The following is a 20,943-nucleotide window of genomic DNA, read 5'->3' as shown; positions in this document are numbered from 1 at the left end:
CTTTCCAATCTTACCTTAACGTTATAATTATTCCACAACACTGACGACGGATCAGCTCCTGGAGAGATATTTTCACCTATGGCTACAAATATTGAGATGGCTTAAACAAATGCTTACCCTATAATAATGCACTAAATCAAGATCATTGACACATGGTATACATTTTATTTATTTATTTCACCTTTATTTAACCAGGTAAACCAGTTGAGAACAAGTTCTCATTTACAACTGCGACCTGGCCAAGATAAAGCATAGCAGTGCGATAAAAACAACAACAGAGTTACATATGGGGTAAAACAAAACAAAAATAAAAAAAATACAACAGAAATACAATTAATATACAGTGTGCAAATTTAGCAAGTTATGGAGGTAAGGCAATAAAATAGGCTATAGTGCAAAATAATTACAATTTAGTATTAACACTGGAATGATGTGCAAGAGATGATGTGCAAATAGAGATACTGGGGTACAGATGAGCAAAATAAATAACAATATAGGGATGAGGTAGTTGGGCGGGCTAATTTCAGATGGGCTGTGTACAGGTGCAGTGATCGGTAAGTTGCTCTGACAACTGATGCCTAAAGTTAGTGAGGGAGATAAGCGTCTCAGCTTCAGAGATTTTTGCAGTTTGTTCCAGTCATTGGCAGCAGAGAACTGGAAGGAATTTCGGCCAAAGGAGGTGTTGGCTTTGGGGATGACCAGTGAGATATACCCGCTGGAGCGCAGACTCACGGGTGGGTGTTGCTATGGTGACCAATGAGCTAAGATAAGGCGGGGATTTGCCTAGCAGTGATTTATAGATGGCCTGGAGCCAGTGGGTTTGGCGACGAATATGTAGTGAGGACCAGCCAACAAGAGCGTACAGGTCACAGTGGTGGGTATTATATGGGGCTTTGGAGACAAAACGGATGGCACTGTGATAGACAACATCCAATTTGCTGAGTAGAGTGTTGGAGGCTATTTTGTAAATGACATCGCCGAAGTCAAGGATCGGTAGGATAGTCAGTTTTACAAGGGCATGTTTGGCAGCATGAGTGAAGGAGGCTTTGTTGCGAAATAGGAAACCGATTCTAGATTTAACTTTGGATTGGAGATTCTTAATGTGAGTCTGGAAGGAGAGTTTACAGTCTAACCAGACACCTAGATATTTGTAGTTGTCCACGTACTCTAGGTCAGACCCGTCTAGAGTAGTGATTCTAGTCGGGTGGGCGGGTGCAAGCAGCGTTCGGTTGAAGAGCATGCATTTTGTTTTACTAGTGTTTAAGAGCAGTTGGAGGCTACTGAAGGAGTGTTGTATGGAATTGAAGCTCGTTTGGAGGTTTGTTAACACAGTGTCCAATGAAGGGGCCAGATGTATACAAAAATGGTGTCGTCTGCGTAGAGGGTGGATCTGAGAGTCACCAGCAGCAAGAGCGACGTCATTGATATACACAGAAAAGAGTTGGCCCAAGAATTGAACCCTGTGGCACCCCCATAGAGACTGCCATAGGTCCAGACAACAGGCCCTCCGATTTGACACATTGAACTCTATCTGAGAAGTAGTTGGTGAACCAGGCGAGGCAGTCATTAGAGAAACCAAGGCTATTTAGTCTGCCAATAAGAATGCGGTGGTTGACAGAGTCGAAAGCCTTGGCCAGGTCAATGAAAACGGCTGCACAGTACTGTCTATTATCGATCGCGGTTATAATATCATTTAGGACCTTGAGCGTGGCTGAAGTGCACCCATGACCAGCTCGAAACCGGATTGCATAGCAGAGAAGGTACAGTGGGATTCGAAATGGTTGGTGATCTGTTTGTTGACTTGGCTTTCAAAACTTTTGAAAGGCAGGGCAGGATGGATATGGGTCTGTAACAGTTTGGATCTAGAGTGTCACCCCCCTTTGAAGAGGGGGATGACCGCGGCAGCTTTCCAATCTCTGGGGATCTCAGACGTTACGAAAGAGAGGTTGAACAGGCTAGTAATAGGGGTTGCGACAATTTCGGCGGCTAGTTTTAGAAAAGAAAGGGTCCAGATTGTCTAGTCCAGATGATTTGTAGGGGTCCAGATTTTGCAGCTCTTTTAGAACATCAGCTGTCTGGATTTGTGTGAAGGAGAAGCGGGGGGCATGGGCAAGTTGCAGCGGAGGGTGCAGAGCTGGTGGCCGGGGTAGTGGTAGCCAGGTGGAAAGCATGGCCAGCCGTAGCAAAATGCTTGTTGAAATTCTCGATTATTGTAGATTTATCGGTGGTGATAGTGTTTCCTAGCCTCAGTGCAGTGGGCAGCTGGGAGGAAGTGCTCTTATTTTCCATGGACTTTACAGTGTCCCAAAACTTTTTGGAGTTAGTGCTACAGGATGCAAATTTCTGTTTGAAAAAGTTAGCCTTTGCTTTCCTAACTGCTTGTGTATATTGGTTCCTAACTTCCTGAAAAGTTGCATATCACGGGGACTATTTGATGCTAATGCAGTATCGCCACAGGATGTTTTTGTGCTGGTCAAGGGCAGTCAAGTCTGAGGAGAACCAGGGGCTATATCTGTTCTTAGTTCTGTATTTTTTGAATGGGGCATGTCTATTTAAGATTGAGAGGAAATTACTTTTAAAGAACAACCAGGCATCCTCTACTGACGGAATGAGATCTATATCCATCCAGGATACCTGGGCCAGGTCAATTAGGAAGGCCTGCTCGCTGAAGTGTTTTTGGGAGCGTTTGACAGTGATGAGGGGTGGTCGTTTGACCGCGGACCACGTTACGGACGCAGGCAATAAGGCAGTGATCGCTGAGATCCTGGTTGAAGACAGCGGAGGTGTATTTAGAGGGTAAGTTAGTCAGGATGATATCTATGAGGGTACCCATGTTTACGGATTTAGGGTTGTACCTGGTAGGTTCGTTGATAATTTGCGTGAGGTTGAGGGCATCTAGCTTGGATTGTAGGATGGCTGGGGTATTAAGCATATCCCAATTTAGGTCACCCAAGCAGTACGAACTCTGAGGATAGATGGGGGCAATCAGTTCACATATGGTGTCCAGGGCACAGCTGGGGGCTGAGGGGGTCTGTAGCAGCGGCAACAGTGAGAGATTTATTTCTGGAAAGGTGGATTTTTAGAACTAAAAGCTCAAACTGTTTGGGCACAGACCTGGATAGTATGATGGAGCTCTGCAGGCTATCTCTACAGTAGATTGCAACTCCACCCCCTTTGGCAGTTCTATCTAGACGGAAAATGTTATAGTTGGGGATGGAAATTTCAGAATTTTTGGTGGCCTTCTAAGCCAGGATTCAGACACTGCTAGAACATCAGGGTTGGCGGAGTGTGCTAACGCAGTGAATAACTCAAACTTAGGAAGGAGGCTTCTGATATTTATGTGCAGAAAACCAAGACTTTTACGGTTACAGAAGTCAATAAATGATAGCTCCTGGGGAGTAGGAGTGATACTGGGGGCTGCAGGGCCTGGGTTAGCCTCTACATCACCAGAGGAACAGAGGAGGGAGTAGAATAAGGATACGACTAAAGGCTTTAAGAACTGGTCTTCTAGTGCGTTGGGTACATAGAATAAAGGGGGCAGTTCTACGGGCGTTGTAGAAAAGATTCAGGGCATTATGTACAGAAAAGGATATGGAAGGATATGGAGTACAGTTCAGGTAATCCTAAGTGTTGGGTAACAATGAAAGAGATAGCATCATTGGAGGCATCGATTGAGCCGGTCTCGCGTGTATGGGGGGAACAAAGGAACTATATGAGACAGTTTGAGAGGGACTAGGGTTCTACATTGAAATTGTATAATAAGAACTAACCCAAACAGCAATAGGCAAGGCATAATTGACATAGAAGAGAGGCATAAAGCAGTCACGTGTTATTAGAGAGAGCTAAGACACAACTGGAAATAGCGATAACGTTTGGGCTAAGACTAAACAGAAAAAACAGGACAGAGTACCGTGTAAAGGAACAGTCCAGCAGGCATCAGCTGTGCAGCTGAGTGATCATAAGGTCCAGTGAACAGCAATATGTGAGTCCGAGAGCAGTTCAAATTGGTGCTTCAGCACAGCTAGCAGGGAGCTAGCAGGCTAGCTCAAGGCTAACTGGTGCTTGCTATATGGCAATGGTATCAGCCAGCAACAGGTTGCAGCTAGCTAGCTGGTTGCGATGATCCGGCGCTAGGGTCCAGTGATTCCGGCAGAAAGTCCAATAAGCTATGGGTCGATAGCACGCTGGGTCGATAGCACGCTGTGCAGACTGGCCGACGAATTGTCCAGGCTAGCTAGAGCTGGCTGGTGGATAGTGTAGGCCACGGACAAAGATGAAGACGCTAACAGTGACTAATAACACGTAGCCATTTAGTTGCAGCTAGCTAGCTGGTTGTGATGATCCGGCGCTAGGGTCCAGTGATTCCGGCAGAAAGTCCAATAAGCTATGGGTCGATAGCACGCTGGGTCGATAGCACGCTGTGCAGACTGGCCGACAATTGTCCAGGCTAGCTAGAGCTGGCTGGTGGATAGTGTAGGCCACGGACAGTGGTGGAGACGCCAACGGTAACTAATAGCAGGTAGCCAATTCAGATTGCGGCTACACACGTTTCAGCTTACGGTTCTTGATGAAAGTTATAAAGAAATAATAGAATCCTTTCCACGTTGGGTGAGGCGGGTTGCAGGAGAGTATATTTAGTTAAAGAGTGAAAGTAAAAAATTTAGAAATATAGACAAAAAAAACAAGAAACGGGATATTTACACAGGACGAAAAATAAAAGCGACCGTACTGCTACGCCATCTTGGAGTCCAGAAATACATCATGAAATACAGTGGGGAAAAAAAGTATTTAGTCAGCCACCGATTGTGCAAGTTCTCCCACTTAAAAAGATGAGAGAGGCCTGTAATTTTCATCATAGGTACACGTCAACTATGACAGACAAATTGAGAATTTTTTTTCTCCAGAAAATCACATTGTAGAATCTTTAATGAATTTATTTGCAAATTATGGTGGAAAATAAGTATTTGGTCACCTACAAACAAGCAAGATTTCTGGCTCTCACATGTAACTTCTTCTTTAAGAGGCTCCTATGTCCTCCACTCGTTACCTGTATTAATGGCACCTGTTTGAACTTGTTATCAGAATAAAAGACACCTGTCCACAACCTCAAACAGTCACACTCCAAACTCCACTATGGCCAAGACCAAAGAGCTGTCAAAGGACACCAGAAACAAAATTGTAGACCTGCACCAGGCTGGGAAGACTGAATCTGCAATAGGTAAGCCCGTTGGTTTGAAGAAATCAACTGTGGGAGCAATTATTAGGAAATGGCAGACATACAAGACCACTGATAATCTCCCTCGATCTGGGGCTCCACACGAGATCTCACCCCGTGGGGTCAAAATGATCACAAGAACGGTGAGCAAAAATCCCAGAACCACACGGGGAGACCTAGTGAATGACCTGCAGAGAGCTGGGATCAAAGTAACAAAGCCTACCATCAGTAACACACTACGCCGCCAGGGACTCAAATCCTGCAGTGCCAGACGTGTCCCCCTGCTTAAGCCAGTACATGTCCAGGCCCGTCTGAAGTTTGCTAGAGTGCATTTGGATGATCCAGAAGAGGATTGGGAGAATGTCAGATGAAACCAAAATATAACCTTTTGGTAAAAACTCAACTCGTCATGTTTGGAGGACAAAGAATGCTGAGTTGCATCCAAAGAACATCATACCTACTGTGAAGCATGGGGGTGGAAACATCATGCTTTGGGGCTGTTTTTCTGCAAAGGGACCAGGACGACTGATCCGTGTAAAGGAAAGAATGAATGGGGCCATGTATTGTGAGATTTTTGAGTGAAAAACCTCCTTCCATCAGCAAGGGCATTGAAGATGAAATGTGGCTGGGTCTTTCAGCATGACAATGATCCCAAACACACCGCCCGGGCAACGAAGGAGTGGCTTCGTAAGAAGCATTTCAAAGTCCTGGAGTGGCCTAGCCAGTCTACAGATCTCAACCCCATAGAAAATCTTTGGAGGGAGTTGAAAGTCTGTGTTGCCCAGCGACAGCCCCAAAACATCACTGCTCTAGAGGAGATCTGCGTAGTGGAATGGGCCAAAATACCAGCAACAGTGTGTGAAAACCTTGTGAAGACTTACAGAAAACGTTTGACCTGTGTCATTGCCAACAAAGGGTATATAACAAAGTATTGAGAAACTTTTGTTATTGACCAAATACTTATTTCCCACCATAATTTGCAAATAAATTCATTAAAAATCCTACAATGTGATTTTCTTGATTTTTTTTTCTCATTTTGTCTGTCATAGTTGATGTGTACCTATGATGAAAATTACAGGCCTCTCTCATCTTTTTAAGTGGGAGAACTTGCACAATTGGTGGCTGACTAAATACTTTTTTCCCCCACTGTATATTGAAGCAAAAATTACAGACAAGTAGCCTAGCGCACAAATAGTTCAAATTAAATTAACATGAAATTGATTTCAATATAGTTCCAATATATTGGTCTATGTAGCCTATACAGTATTTATATTTTAATACAGTCATCTCTGTTTTAATTTGAAGCATTTTTATATCCTTCGCTTGTTTTGCAAGAAATGGGTAACTTTGTATTTGTAGTCACTGTCATACTTGTTTTGAAGTTATAGGCAGTCACAGAAACACAGATAAACATCTTGATTTTGTGTTTAGCAGATATTTTCTGTCTATAAAATGATTGAGCAGAAGGGCAAAAAAAGCATCTAACGACGTACTTAGATGTCCTACGAGTGCCTGGTCGTTATGGCTTGTTGATACTGAAAGAATCGAAAGAAAGGCAGCGCTGCTCTCGGATCAGCGTTCTCCCTTTCCAATCTTACTTTAAGATTATAATTATTACACAACGCTGATGACGGATCAGCTCCTAGAGAGATATTATCACCTATGGCTACATACAGTGGGGAAAAAAAGTTTTTAGTCAGCCACCAATTGTGCAAGTTCTCCCACTCTCCAAGGAGCCCCAGATCGAGGGAGATTATCAGTGGTCTTGTATATCTTCCATTTCCTAATAATTGCTCCCACAGTTGATTTCTTCAAACCAAGCTGCTTACCTATTGCAGATTCAGTCTTCCCAGCCTGGTGCAGGTCTACAATTTTGTTTCTGGTGTCCTTTGACAGCTCTTTGGTCTTGGCTATAGTGGAGTTTGGAGTGTAACTGTTTGAGGTTGTGGACAGGTGTCTTTTATACTGATAACAAGTTCAAACAGGTGCCATTAATACAGGTAACGAGTGTAGGACAGAGGAGCCTCTTAAATAAGAAGTTACAGGTCTGTGAGAGCCAGAAATCTTGCTTGTTTGTAGGTGACCAAATACTTATTTTCCACCATAATTTGCAAATAAATTCATTAAAAATCCTACAATGTGATTTTCTGGATTTTTTTCTTCTCAATTTGTCTGTCATAGTTAACGTGTACCTATGATGAAAATTACAGGCCTCTCTCATCTTTTTAAGTGGGAGAACTTGCACAATTGGTGGCTGACTAAATACTTTTTTTCCCCACTGTATATTGAGACGGCTTAAACAAATGCTTACCCTATTATAATGCACTAAATCAAGATCATTGGCACATCATTGGCACATGTTACACATCATGAAAATATTGCAAAAATTACAGACAAGTAGCCTAGCATACAAATAGCTAAAGAAAACTGAATTAAATTAACATTAAATTGATTTAAATATAATTCCAATATATCGGTCTATGTAGCCTGGTCTGAGGCAGTCGGTCAATAACGAGTGTTTTCAAGAGCAACCTTAGTAACGATTGTTTTGGGAACCAGCTGAGATTTAACGATGCTCCTTCGAAAGGTTCTAACGATGAACGTAGCCTTTTGGGAAACCGGGCCCTGGTGTCTTTGACACAACGCTCGCTGAAAAGGTGAGGAAGAGTGAGATAGATGTATAGACAAGCCAGAACATGTTCCTGCTGGTCATCAGACTGACGAGGTCCACAGAGGAGGAGAGGAACACTGTGAAGTGGATCCAGGAGAACTTTGGAGAAGAAGCCTCAAAATATACTATTCTAGAATTTCTCTTAATTTCTCACAATAATACAATAAAATGTGAACCAAAACCAATGGCTTGCATTGGAATTTTAACATTTCCTGTTTGGTTTCACAGATTCGATGCTTCTTTGGACAGAGTAGACGTTAGACAAAATATCTGATGGAGTGGATGTTTTACGGAATTGTCAAAAATGTAATTGTTCTTCTTCGTTCAAGTGGTATACTCAGAATCATTTCAGTTTTTCCTCAGTTGCTTTATGGCCGTTATATTCCCCAGCAAGAAACCAAAAATTGATGCTCAAAAAGAAGGGGGAACTAACACAGAGACACTAACAACAACCCAAACGAAACAGGTGGGGTTCTAGGACGGGTTCTGAAAGACATTCATGGGGGAGTCCACTGAGTTGACTAGTAACAACAACTGGGACCTAAAAGACACACACCATGAGACGCACTAAATTTGCCCCCAGAAGAGGCAAACAAAATAAAAATCCACACCAAACTAAAAGACAGGAAACAAACCAAAAAGTGGAGCAAAACAGGGAAGCTCAGATAAAGGTTTGTTTTTCAGAAATCAAATAGGAACAGACAATTAAAAGGTGTTAACCCTCCATATCGCTCAAGCCACCTGAAGTACTGGGCCAGCCGCTCTGAAATATCACCTGGCCAGCACAGGTGAAACACCTTTGGACAAATGACATGACAAGCCAGCACAGGTGTAACACATACTAACTAACGAGGTGACACCAATCAGAGAAATATTATTGAAAGTCACACATGGGCTATTGCAAGAAACGATTTAAGATACTTTTCCAGTATTGCCATTTGGTCTAATTTTAAACACTTTTTTGGAGGGTTTGAAATTAGGATCCTTTACTCTGGTCAAGGGCATTTCCAGGCATATAGCCAAATGGAAAGGAATAATATTGAAAGGATTTAGAAAATTCCCCAAACAAATCTTTTCAGTTATAAAATTCCCATGAATGTAAATTTTAAGCTAAAATAATGCAATTCTCAGTTTGATTCTCTTCCCCACCCATGACACATCACAATACTGATCATAACAGCAATACAGTCAAACTATAGTTTTGGCAAGTCGGTTAGGACATCTACTTTGTGCATGACACAAGTAATTTTTCCAACAAATGTTTACACACAGATTTTTTCACTTATAATTCACTGTATCACAATTCCAGTTGGTCAGAAGTTTACATACACTAAGTTGACTGTGCCTTTAAACAGCTTGGAAAATTCCAGAAAATGATGTCATGGCTTTAGAAACTTCTGATAGGCTTATTGACATCATTTGAGTCAATTGGAGGTGTACCTGTGGATGTATTTCAAGGCCTACTTTCAAACTCAGTGCCTCTTTGCTTGACATCATGGGAAAATCAAAATAAATCAGCCAAGACCTCAGAAACAAAATTGTAGACCTCCACAAGTCTGGTTCATCCTTGGGAGCAATTTCCAAATGCCTGAAGGTACCACGTTCATCTGTACAAACAATAGTATGCAAGTATAAACACCATGGGACCAAGCAGGCGTCATACCGCTCAGGTTCTGTCTCCTAGAGATGAACGTACTTTGGTGCGAAAAGTGCAAATCAATCCCAGAACAACAGCAAAGGACCTTGTGAAGATGCTGGAGGAAACAGGTAAAAAAGTATCTATATCCACAGTAAAACGAGTCCTATATCGATATAACCTGAAAGGCCGCTCAGCAAGGAAGAAGCCACTGCTCCAAAACCGCCATAAAAAAGCCAGACAACGGTTTGCAACTGCACATGGGGACAAAGATCGTACTTTTTGGAGAAATGTCCTCTGGTCTGATGAAACAAAAATAGAACTGTTTGGCCATAATGACCATCGTTATGTTTGGAGGAAAAAGGGGCAGGCTTGCAAGCCGAAGAACACCATCCCAATCATGAAGCACGGGGGTGGCAGCATCATGCTGTGGGGGTGCTTTGCTGCAGGAGGGACTGGTGCACTTCACAAAATAGATGGCATCATGAGGAAGGAAAATTATGTGGATATATTGAAGCAACATCTCAAGACATCAGTCAGGAGCAGACGCTTCTCCCTTCACAATCTTACTGTTCACTGGGCCCGATCAACTGGACGGCAAACCAGTGATGACATTCCTGAGTGAGAGTGATGAGCTTCAGAAACTCATCAAAGTCTATGAGAACAGGTTTCATGTCTTTAACAATAGAGAGAGTGAGGACCGCACTCAGGTCACAGAGCTGCTGGACAAGATAGGGAAGATGGTGGAGAAGAATGGAGGACATCACTACACCAGTAAGATGTATGAAGAGACTCAGAATAAGATCAAAGAGGAGTAGAGAAAGAGACAGGAGGAGAGACAGGAGGAAAGGAGACAGGAGGAGAGGAGACTGGAAGAGGAGAGGAAGAGATGGGAGGAGAGGAGAGGAGACAGGAGAGGAGAGGAGACAGGAGAAGGAGAGGAAGAGACAGGAGGAGGAGAGGAAGAGACGGGAGGAGGAGAGGAGGAGACGGGAGGAGGAGAGGAAGAGACAGGAGGAGGAGAGGAAGAGAGAGGAGGAGGAGACAGGAGGAGGAGAGGAAGAGAGAGGAGGAGGAGACAGGAGGAGGAGAGGAGGAGACAGGAGGAGGAGAGGAAGAGACAGGAGGAGGAGAGGAAGATACAGGAGGAGGAGAGGAAGAGACAGGAGGAGGAGAGGAGGAGACAGGAGGAGGAGAGGAAGAGACAGGAGGAGGAGAGGAAGAGACGGGAGGAGGAGAGGAAGAGACAGGAGGAGGAGAGGAGGAGACAGGAGGAGGAGAGGAAGAGACGGGAGGAGGAGAGGAAGAGACAGGAGAGGAAGAGATGGGAGGATGAGCGGAACAGACAGGAGGATCAGGAAAGGATCATAGCACAGTCTGAGGAGGGGGAGAGGAAGAGACAGGAGAGGAAGAGATGGGAGGATGAGAGGAAGAGACGGGAGGAGGAGAGGAAGAGACAGGAGAGGAAGAGACGGGAGGATGAGAGGAAGAGATGGGAGTATCTGGAAAGGATCATAGCACATTATGAGGAGGAGGGGGAGAGGAGGAGACAGGAGGAGGAGAGGAAGAGACAGGAGAGGAAGAGACGGGAGGATGAGAGGAAGAGATGGGAGTATCTAGAAAGGATCATAGCACAGTCTGAGGAGGGGGAGAGGAAGAGACAGGAGGAGGAGAGGAAGAGACAGGAGGAGGAGAGGAGGAGACAGGAGGAGGAGAGGAGGAGACAGGAGGAGGAGAGGAAGAGACAGGAGGAGAAGAGGAAGAGACAGGAGGAGGAGAGGAAGAGACAGGAGGAGAAGAGGAAGAGACAGGAGGAGGAGAGGAAGAGACAGGAGGAGAAGAGGAAGAGACAGGAGGAGGAGAGGAAGAGACAGGAGGATCTGGAAAGGATCATAGCACAGAGAAAAGCAAACAAAGATTGGATAAGTTCTCTAATAGAAGTAGTTGGTGTAGGTCTGGGAGTTATGTTGGGATTTACACCTTCAATGACAGCTAGACATGTTATGACAGGTACAGCGGTAGTTCAGAAAATTGCAGAGAAAAATGACAAGTAGGGCATTCAGGACACTCACCTAAAGTTGACTTGAGATGTATGAGTCATCAGAAATATAGAGAGGTTTTGTCATGTTTGGCAACATTCTTGTTGCTTGGTATCATTAAAAAGGTAATGGTGAGGGGTCAGGGTTCATGAAATGGTCAAGGGGTGAAGAGGTTAAAATCAGAGCCAGTTGTGGATTAGCAGTCAAGGTGTATGAATGCCAAGTATCTTGCTGTTTTCATTAATATTTTCTTTCAATATATATACACTATACATCAATATGCTCTTTCACCTATACATAATTGAGATCATTTCTTTCAGATCATTCTTTGTTTTATGTTCCTACATTTTTTTCCCTTTATGAATCTATTTTATTGCTTCCTGCTTGTGTTTTATCTCCTGCATTTTATTGTTTTTCCTGTAAAGTGAGTTGAGATTTTAAATTCACTTTAAATGTAAATAAAGTTTGATTTGGAATTAAGAATTTCTTTACAAATACATTGTCATTGTTAAAAAATCTGAAAAAGACTAGTTCTCATTTATAGTTCTGTAACTTCAAAAGGTTTATAAAATTGACCATGTTTAGATATTCAATAGTTTAAAAAATTACTAACAATGACATAGGCCGAGTTCAGCACATGGAAATGGAACGTAATTCCCATTTTATGCACTTTTCTCTCTATGCATATTCTGACCTTGAACTTAAGAATTGTATTTTTTATTCATCAATATACAGTATTTTGTGCGTAAAGGCTCTCCAAACAAAAATGTTTTATGATACTTTCTTAACCCTAAAATGTGCCTAAATAATAATATTTTTAAACCTACAGTACTAGTTGGTACTGAAACGGAGATTAATATGCATCGATGTCTTTCTTTCATTGATCTGAACCTGTTCTCTATGTTTTCTATTGAGTCTGTCAACAACATTTTCATTAAAGGTGCACCGTATTTAAAGGGATGGCTTAAGATAAATGTACTGAAAATGTACTGGCCACTTGCTGGCCAACCCTCTGTTGGCAAGCAAGTGGGAGTGATCAATGAAATGTATTCTGAGCACGCAAGGTAGCCACACCTGCAGAGAGCGTTACGCGACTGAATAAGCTAAGTCTGAATACCAAATACTGAGAAGTGTGTAGGAAAGGCATAAATTCATAAATCGGGATTGGTCCCATATAGAGTTTATCATAGTTTGAACTCAATCACTGGACTCACTTTTTTACGTAAATCTGTGCACCTCCAATAAGTATGATATGTTATGTTTGGTTACTAAAGACAGTAGGTTAGTTAAGACAGAAACAATAGGAGTGTCACGGTGCTGTGTATGGGTGTGGTGTAGAATCAGGCGCAGGCAGCAGAGGGTAAGTCCAACAAGACTTTACTGAGCACGAAAAGTAATCCAGAACAGCCCGGAGGCAAAAGACGCACACAGGCGTAAAATACAAGCGCACACACAGGTGCGTAAATCTCTCCTCACACAACAAGGAGGAAGCTCAGGAAAAATAGCATACCGACACGGGTAGCGCAACCACGACAAGAACAATCACACACAACACAAACCTAACAACAAGGAAACTAAATAGGGTGCTAAACGAGACCTAACACAAAACAGGTGTGACTAACAGAAAAAAGCAATTGATACAAGAAACATCGAGCGGTGGCAGCTAGAACTCCGGAGACGACGACCGGCGAAACCCGCCCGAACAAGGAGGAGGAGCCGCCCCGGCCGAAACCGTGACAAGGAGGGAGGTCGGTTGGGGATTATGGGTGGGTGTATACTGCAACCATCTAGCAATGTAAAAGTTGTGTGATCAAGGAGCGTCTGGAACAATTGTAGCATTTTAGATAACCCTTCCCCTAACCCTTATTCTAACCTTAACCCAATTCACATAACCTTGTACATTGATTATCTTAGTAATCCTAATCACCACTGTAAATGATCCCCATAATTCTCCTTTGTTGTTATGACGCAACAAGCAACCTGGTCTCAGGAAAGACGTATAATACTGGGTGGCGCAGCAGTCAAAAGCACTGCACCGCAGTGCTGAGGCACCATTACAGCCTGGGGTTCGATCCCAGGCTGTGTCACAACCGGCCGTGACCGGGAGCCCCATAGGACAGCGCAAAATTGGCCCAGCGGCGTCCGGGGTAGGGGAGGGTTTGGCCGGTGGGGCTTTCCGTGGATCAACGTGCTCTAGCGACTCCTTGTGACAGGGCCGGGTGCCTGCAAGCTGACACCGGTTGTCAGTTGAATGGTGTTTCCTCCGACACGTTAGTGCGGCTGACATGATTCCATATGTGTTATTTCATAGTTTTGATGTCTTCACTATTATTCTACAATGTAGAAAATAGTAAAAATAAAGAAAAACCCTTGAATGAGTAGGTGTTCTAAAACTTTTTACCGGTAGTAATATATGTCACAACAGGTCTAAATATATGTAATGACAGTGTTATCACCATATTATGACAGGTTATGACAAGTTATGTCATGTTATGACATCGTCATAATGTATTATGATGCTGGGTGTCAAGTAAAGTGTTTCTAATATCCTCTATGGGAAAAATGAATGGTGGAAAAACGATTGGAACCATTTCCCTGTTTGACAGCTAGGTTTTATGGGTATTATGACACATACTGTGGTACTCTATGGAGTTGGAAAGAGCACAAACAGATCTGGGACCAGGCTAGCCAACTGTATACACTGTAAAACCCAATACATTTGTGAACTCAATTTTTTTAGGAAACAGATTACCTCCATATTTTTGTTAACAAACTCAAAAGTAAGGTCACACCTAATTATTTTTGAATTACTTGTACTCAACCTAATAGTTTTATGCAAAAAAAATTGTAAAACTGTACTTAACTTTAAAATATTGTTTAAATAATTTTATACATTTAATTGCTATGCTTTATCTTTACTCAACTTCATTGAGTAGTGCAATAGTCGTACCATCTCAAAATATTAACTTCAATGAAACTCAATTCTTATGACCTTACTCAAACCATTTTTGGAAACAGATTACCTCGATTTAGTTAGGTACTATTAACTCAAAACTTACCAACCCATATTATATTCTTAGTACACACAACTCAAAGTCAGTCAATGTTCAGGCATTCAAGGAATCTTTATTCTAAGGCTTGAATAATATAAAAGCAATAATATAGATTACTATTAATATAAATTGTACAAAATAAAAATTTGAATCAAATAAAGTAAACCATTTAAAATGCTCTTGAAAACTCAAACCAGACTTTAATATTCCCATGCCTGTGTATTCAACTTTACAAAATGCCTGCCTCCAACACAATAACCAAATGTGACACTAACCATGTTTCCAGCTTACCTTTTTATGCCAGTAAAGACAAGGTGGGATCTTTTTGTCTCTGTAAAATTAATTATTTGAGAAATGTCAGTGGAAACGCTTTAATGGGCAGATATTGATATAATAACCATCATATTGAAGTAAACTTGGAGTCACACGATGACATGTGTGGTCCTCCCACTACGACTTGTCGGGAAAGCATGCAGTTTATGTAGGGTGGCAGGTAGCTTAGTGGGTAAGAGCGTTGTGCCAGTAACCGAAAGGTCGCTGGTTCTAATCCCTGGGCCGACTAGGTGAAAAATCTGTCGATGTGCCCTTAAGCAAGGCACTTAACCCTAAATGCTCCTGTAAGTCGCTCTGGATAAGATGTAAATGTCTGCTAAATGTAATGTTTATTAGGCCACAGATGAAATAAATTGTGGTGAAAGTGCAAGGTGATGAGCTTGATGCTCCTTTCCAATAAATATGAAGGGTCTTATTCTGGTGACATGATCATCGATGCTTGGCTGCAGTTTAACAAATAAAAAAAGAATCTCGCTCTTTTGTCCAATCTCATCATGTAGGCTTTACGTTTACGCTCCAGCATGAAATGGTGGGATGGACACCTGGTTAAAACATTTCTAACTTCTAAAGAATTTAGAATTTTCTGTAACACCATTTGGATAGTCCCCTGCAGATGCTCAAACTATCAAGAAACTAAGAAAATGTCAACTGCATCTCTGCTGATATGTTAGGGTTTGTTGATACTAATTTAACATTTGTTGATAGTTAATTGAGCATCTATAGACCATCTACAGATGGACTATCCAAATAGTGTCATTGAATGTTCTATTGGAAACATTGTCCGTATATGAGGCTGCAGCGATTAGACAATAACTGGAAAAATGAGGAGACGCACATTAAAGCTGCAGCCATGATCAAAAACCATTAACTGTTATAACCGTTGTAATACATACATTTTAGAAAATATGTTCCAGCTATATTTTAGTGCATATGAACTCTCTCGCTTACCTCAGAAAATAGTGTTACAACTTTATTTGGAGTGGATATCAAATCTCAACTCTCGCTTATCTCATCAAGCACTCCACATTGTTAACAGCTGACTGACAGCAGCAGTACAGATAGAGACACTGTTTCTATTGAGTTCTACTGAAGAGCAGAACAGCCAAAACATTTGTGTGGTCAAAAAGAACATCCACTGGACATGGTTTTTGTCAAACATCAATGACAATGAAAGGAAAACATTTACAACTTCTAAAGAATGAAGGGTTTTTGATTGGAAACACTGTCTGTGTGAGTCTATACTGCGATTAACAAGGCAATGATGGGACAATGCGGAGCCACACATTAAAGACGTATCAACGAGAAAGGCCTTGCTGCCATGTAAGGGCATGAGTTGGAGACAATGTCTAGAACCTCAATGATGGTAAATACCTCTAAAGGCAAATACCCACACATCATTACTCTTGCTCCAATAGGTCATTTTTCAGAGACAAAAGCTTTGGTTTTAGCATTTTCCCATCATCCAAGCCCATCAGGACTTTTTGTATGAAGTCAAAAGTGTGGATCAGCTGCTTGGGATAACTCAGATGCAAGGTGTAAATCAAACCAAATAACAACATAATTGCATCAGCTATCCTGGGGAGATCATTCATTACAATGTCACCTTCTAGCACAACAGCAATCCTCGCTGGGTTGAACTGGACATGATCAGTTGAGTTCTTGCCGACGACTGTGATGAGAGCGACAGGTGTGTCTAATGTCTGGCTCTTCAGTTTCCTCCACCTGAAACATGCATAAATGAAGTGTTTTACCATACAAGTGAACAAACTTAAGATGTTAACTGTTAAGACTGTATGCAGGAACTACTTACATTCCAGATTTGAGGAATCCAGTGATTTCCTCACGAAGGTCAATGGGGACACCACGAAAGGCAACAGTGCATCTGGTGTTCAAGTCAAGTTGCTCCTTTTAAGAGTCACAGACATGGTGCAGAGCAGAGTTTAACAAGTTAAAAAATATAGCTTGTCTATAGCCATGCGCTGTTATGGTGAATACAATAAAATGAATGTTTGAATGCTCAGAGTGGTATTCCTTTTTTACCTACCTGGAGATCATAGATCCTTAAGACGCTTCTCATAGCCTCTGCTGCACGGCCTGTCCATGCTGCCCTCTGCCTGAACAAGGCAATCAGTCTGCCTTGCTCGGCGTAGAATCGGCTCTTCAGATTGATGTTTGTTATGCGTTGGAACTCTGCACACACCTGCAAAAAAATTCAACAATCCACAAACAAAAGCCACATCGAACACAATGTTGACCGAAAGAAAGATCTCACAAAGGGGAAGAGGGTTAAAGGGAGAGAGAGGGAGACAGAGACAAAATAAGAGAAAGGGGAAGGATATCAGCTGTTTTACCTGAGACTCCAGGCGAAAGGGGCGGCCAGTTCTCTAGGAACCCTTTCACTGGCGGTCCATCATTGACCATCTCATTTCGTTGAAGTCGTCTGCATCAGTTTGTCTATTAATGGCAGTTCACCTCAGCTCGTCTGGGTCTCTTGATGTTTGAGTGGGTTGTTTCTGCTCCTCTTCCCTGCATTCAGAGAGACCTCAGGAACTCCAGCTCTGCTCAACTTGGTCCGATAGTTCCCCATCTTGAACTTCAGACTAGTCATCCATGCACACCATCCAGACCGACTCCCTGCTTCTTTGAGACATGGTTGCTTGGTAACAAGCACGTCGGCAGCCTTGCCCATTTCTCCACCGCTCGGATAGGCCTTGAAGCTGTGTATTGCTTTAGCTATGTCCTCAAGAACGTCATGCTTGTGGGTTCTTGTTATTTTAATAGTCTTGCCAGTTTTCTCATAGTGAGTATTTACCTCTCTAAGCATGTGCTCAATATCATAAGAAAAAGATGGCACCGGAAAACCATCAGGCCAGTTCTCTAGGCGCTCTGGAGACTCTCTGGCGTGGGGCAGTGTCTCTGGGGCAGTGTCTCTGGGGCAGTATCTCTGGGGCAGTATCTCTGTGTCTCCAGTTCCGGAGACTCTCTGGCGTGGGGCAGTATCTCTGTGTCTCCAGTTCTGGAGACTCTCTGGCGTGGGGCAGTATCTCTGTGTCTCCAGTTCTGGAGACTCTCTGGCGTGGGGCAGTATCTCTGTGTCTCCAGTTCTGGAGACTCTCTGGCGTGGGGCAGTATCTCTGTGTCTCCAGTTCTGGAGACTCTCTGGCGTGGGCCAGTATCTCTGTGTCTCCAGTTCTGGAGACTCTCTGGCGTGGGGCAGTATCTCTGTGTCTCCAGTTCCGGTTGAGCTGGCATCACTTTCTGATCTGATTACCTTCAGGACAGCTTTCACAGGAAGCTCCTCAATGTCCACTAGACAGCTCAATTGGCCATTGAAGTCAGGGTCTTCGTATTGAAGGGTGAAGTCATAGGCCAAATTCAATTTGTTTTGAATGATGATCTTCAGGTCATCCACCGACTGTGGACGGGAGGGGAGGGTCATCTTCCCCACCATATCCGTTGCTATATGGACACGAAGTAAGGTCTGGAGTGTAGGTTCTGCCTTCTGAGGGAGGAAAATTATAGATAAACTGAATTTTATGATCAATTTTTCATAGCATATTCCTTTATTCAACAATTCCTTTCCACGTAGTAGGACTCAAATGTTCTACAGAGAAAGGAAACATTATTATTCACAAGGAAGATCTGTTCAATTCTGCAGAGCTGAGGGAGTCCTCCATCCATTCCCACTGATACATAAATGCCATTGACATAAATCAGTGCTATCAAGTGCCTTAGTAAACAGTGTTGCTTTCTGTCTCTTGTTCAATGTAGTCCAGTTGTGTTGTGACAAAGTAGGGGGGGTATCCCTATTTGGGATAGGAATGGAAGACCCAGAGTTACCTCTGCTGCAGAGGATAAGTTCATTAGAGTTCCCAGCCTCAGAAATTACAGCTCAAATAAATGCTTCAGAGAAACCACTACTAAAAGGACACCAATAAGAAGAGACTTGCTTGAGCCAAGAAACACAAGCAATAGACATTAGACCGGTGGAAATTTGTCCTTTGGTCTGCAGTCCAAATTTGAGATTTTTGGTTCCAACTGCTATGTCTTTATGAGACGCGGTGTGGGTGAACGTATGATCTCCGCATGTGTATTTCCCACCATAAAGCATGGAGGAGGTGGTGTTATGGTGTGGGGGTGCTTTGCTGATGACACTGTCTGTGATTTATTTAGAATTCAAGGCACGCTTAACCAGCATGGCTACCACAGCATTCTGCAGCGATACGCCATCCAATCTGGTTTGGGCTTAGTTGGACTATCATTTGTTTTTCAACAGGACAATGAACCAACACACCTCCAGGCTGTGTAAGGGCTATTTGACCAAGAAGGAGAGTGATGGAGTGCTGCATCAGACGACCTGGCCTCCACAATCCCCCGACCTCAACCAAATTGAGATGGTTTGGGATGAGTCGGACCGCAGAGTGAAGGGAAAGCAGCCAACAAGTGCTCAGCATATATGGGAACTCCTTCAGGACTGTTGGAAAAGCATTCCAGGTAAAGCTAGTTGAGAGAATGCCAAGAGTGTGCAAAGCTGTCATCAAGGCAAAGGGTGGCTATTTGAAGAATCTCAAATATAACATCTATTTTGATTTGTTTAACACTTTTTTGGTTACTTCATGATTCCATATGTGTCATTTCATAGTTTTTATGTATTTTATTATTCTACAATATAGAAAATAGTAAAAATAAAGAAAAACCCTTGAATGAGTAGGTGTTCTAAAACTTTTGACCGGTAGTGTATGTGGTTTGAAGAATGATGGTGCACTGAGTTAATATGCCATCACGTGTTGGTGCCTGGCTGACACTTTTCAGGACGTTCTTGAAGTTCTGAGTGTCATGCTCAACCCTTTTGAAAAAGCCATGTTTACCCTCAAACCTCATGGTCCAAAGGTGTACAAGAGGCCCATAACACTTGATGAGCTCAGGGTAATACTCAACATAATGGTGCTTGGTTAGAAGTCTAAACCCAGGAAAGACCTCTTGCAGAGTCTGTCTATGATCACTGATTCAGCTGTAAATGTTGGTGACAACACAAGCTTGATGACATCTTTAAAATCCATTAACACTACCCACGCTCCATCTCCATCTTGCACATCACTACCAACCAGTAAAGGAAGCAGTCTGAGCAATGTTGCATTTTCATAAACATTTCCACCGATAGTCCCTTTGGTTGCAAATGTCTTTGGGATTGGATGTGCTCGGTTTACTTTGTCTGCGTACTGATATGGGATGGAAGCCATTTTCTGGTTTAAATACTCAAGAGTGAAATACTTCAGACATGTCTCATCTCACTGATGCAAAGGGCCAACTCAACAGGCACAATACCTTTGAGCAGATCATGCAGTATATCAGGAGGGAAACCACACATGGTTCAAAACACAGTCACGCTTGACACTATACTGACTGACCATTCCCATCCACAACATCTTGCACGTTAAGGTCATGGCTGGCTCTTGTTCTCCTACTCAATTCTGCCTCACCAACATCATGGGTTTAAAATTGGTCTTGAGTGGCTGTACAGAATCAACACACAAAGTCAGCACTAAACGATTCCAAAAAGCCTGCTAAGTTGAGTTCAGGAAACATACTGCACTGGCATGACTAGAGGGTAGTTATTTTCAACAAAGGTTTTCCTGCGCTTAGAAGTTGACATCTTTGCACCTTTAGCAGTGACACTGGCAAAACACTGCTGTCCACGACTGCCTCGACTACTTTGTCAAGGGCAGCATCACTGATGGTGTGTTCATTTGTTCAGTAATACATATTTTATTGCTTCCTTGACCAGAGGTTGAGAGAGAGAAAATATCTGCCCCAAGTGCTCAACTATTTCCTGTGTTGCGTAGTCAGAAACATGGAGAACACTTTGCATTTTAAAAAATAGAGGCACACATTATTTATTTTTTAACTGAGCTCTCGACTCGTTTGTGTCAAACTGACAACTCAGGGGGGTCAAAAGTGTCTGCACTCTGAATGGGACACTCTTCATCAGGGTCAAC

The 20,943-nt window shown here is 42.7% G+C and overlaps 1 protein-coding gene and 1 long non-coding RNA gene across 2 annotated transcripts in view; one reads left to right on the top strand and one right to left on the bottom strand.

Annotated features, from left to right (window-relative positions):
• Positions 1 to 10,814, top strand: part of LOC121553862 (GTPase IMAP family member 4) — a gene marked incomplete at its 3' end in the record, with an annotated part of 40,659 nt that extends 29,845 nt beyond the window's left edge. Inside the window, exons 5-7 of the mRNA XM_045214215.1 lie at positions 1,543 to 1,562; positions 10,158 to 10,303; positions 10,619 to 10,814. Of these exons, the coding sequence (XP_045070150.1) occupies positions 1,543 to 1,562; positions 10,158 to 10,303; positions 10,619 to 10,814 (362 nt within the window). The remainder of the gene's footprint in view (positions 1 to 1,542; positions 1,563 to 10,157; positions 10,304 to 10,618) is intronic.
• A 4,577-nt stretch (positions 10,815 to 15,391) lies between these two features.
• On the bottom strand, positions 15,392 to 17,874 carry LOC121554054. The gene is made up of 4 exons (XR_006658421.1): positions 17,299 to 17,874; positions 16,992 to 17,147; positions 16,758 to 16,852; positions 15,392 to 16,669 (listed from the first exon to the last, which is right to left on the bottom strand). It is a non-coding gene; the product is annotated as an uncharacterized LOC121554054 (long non-coding RNA).
• Between the last annotated feature and the right edge of the window lie 3,069 nt (positions 17,875 to 20,943).

This window comes from Coregonus clupeaformis, unplaced genomic scaffold (assembly GCF_020615455.1).
Source record: "Coregonus clupeaformis isolate EN_2021a unplaced genomic scaffold, ASM2061545v1 scaf0217, whole genome shotgun sequence".
Classification (NCBI taxonomy): Eukaryota; Metazoa; Chordata; class Actinopteri; order Salmoniformes; family Salmonidae; genus Coregonus; species Coregonus clupeaformis.
Note: the sequence above shows the minus strand (reverse complement) of the source record. Positions and strands in the feature narration are given on the sequence as shown.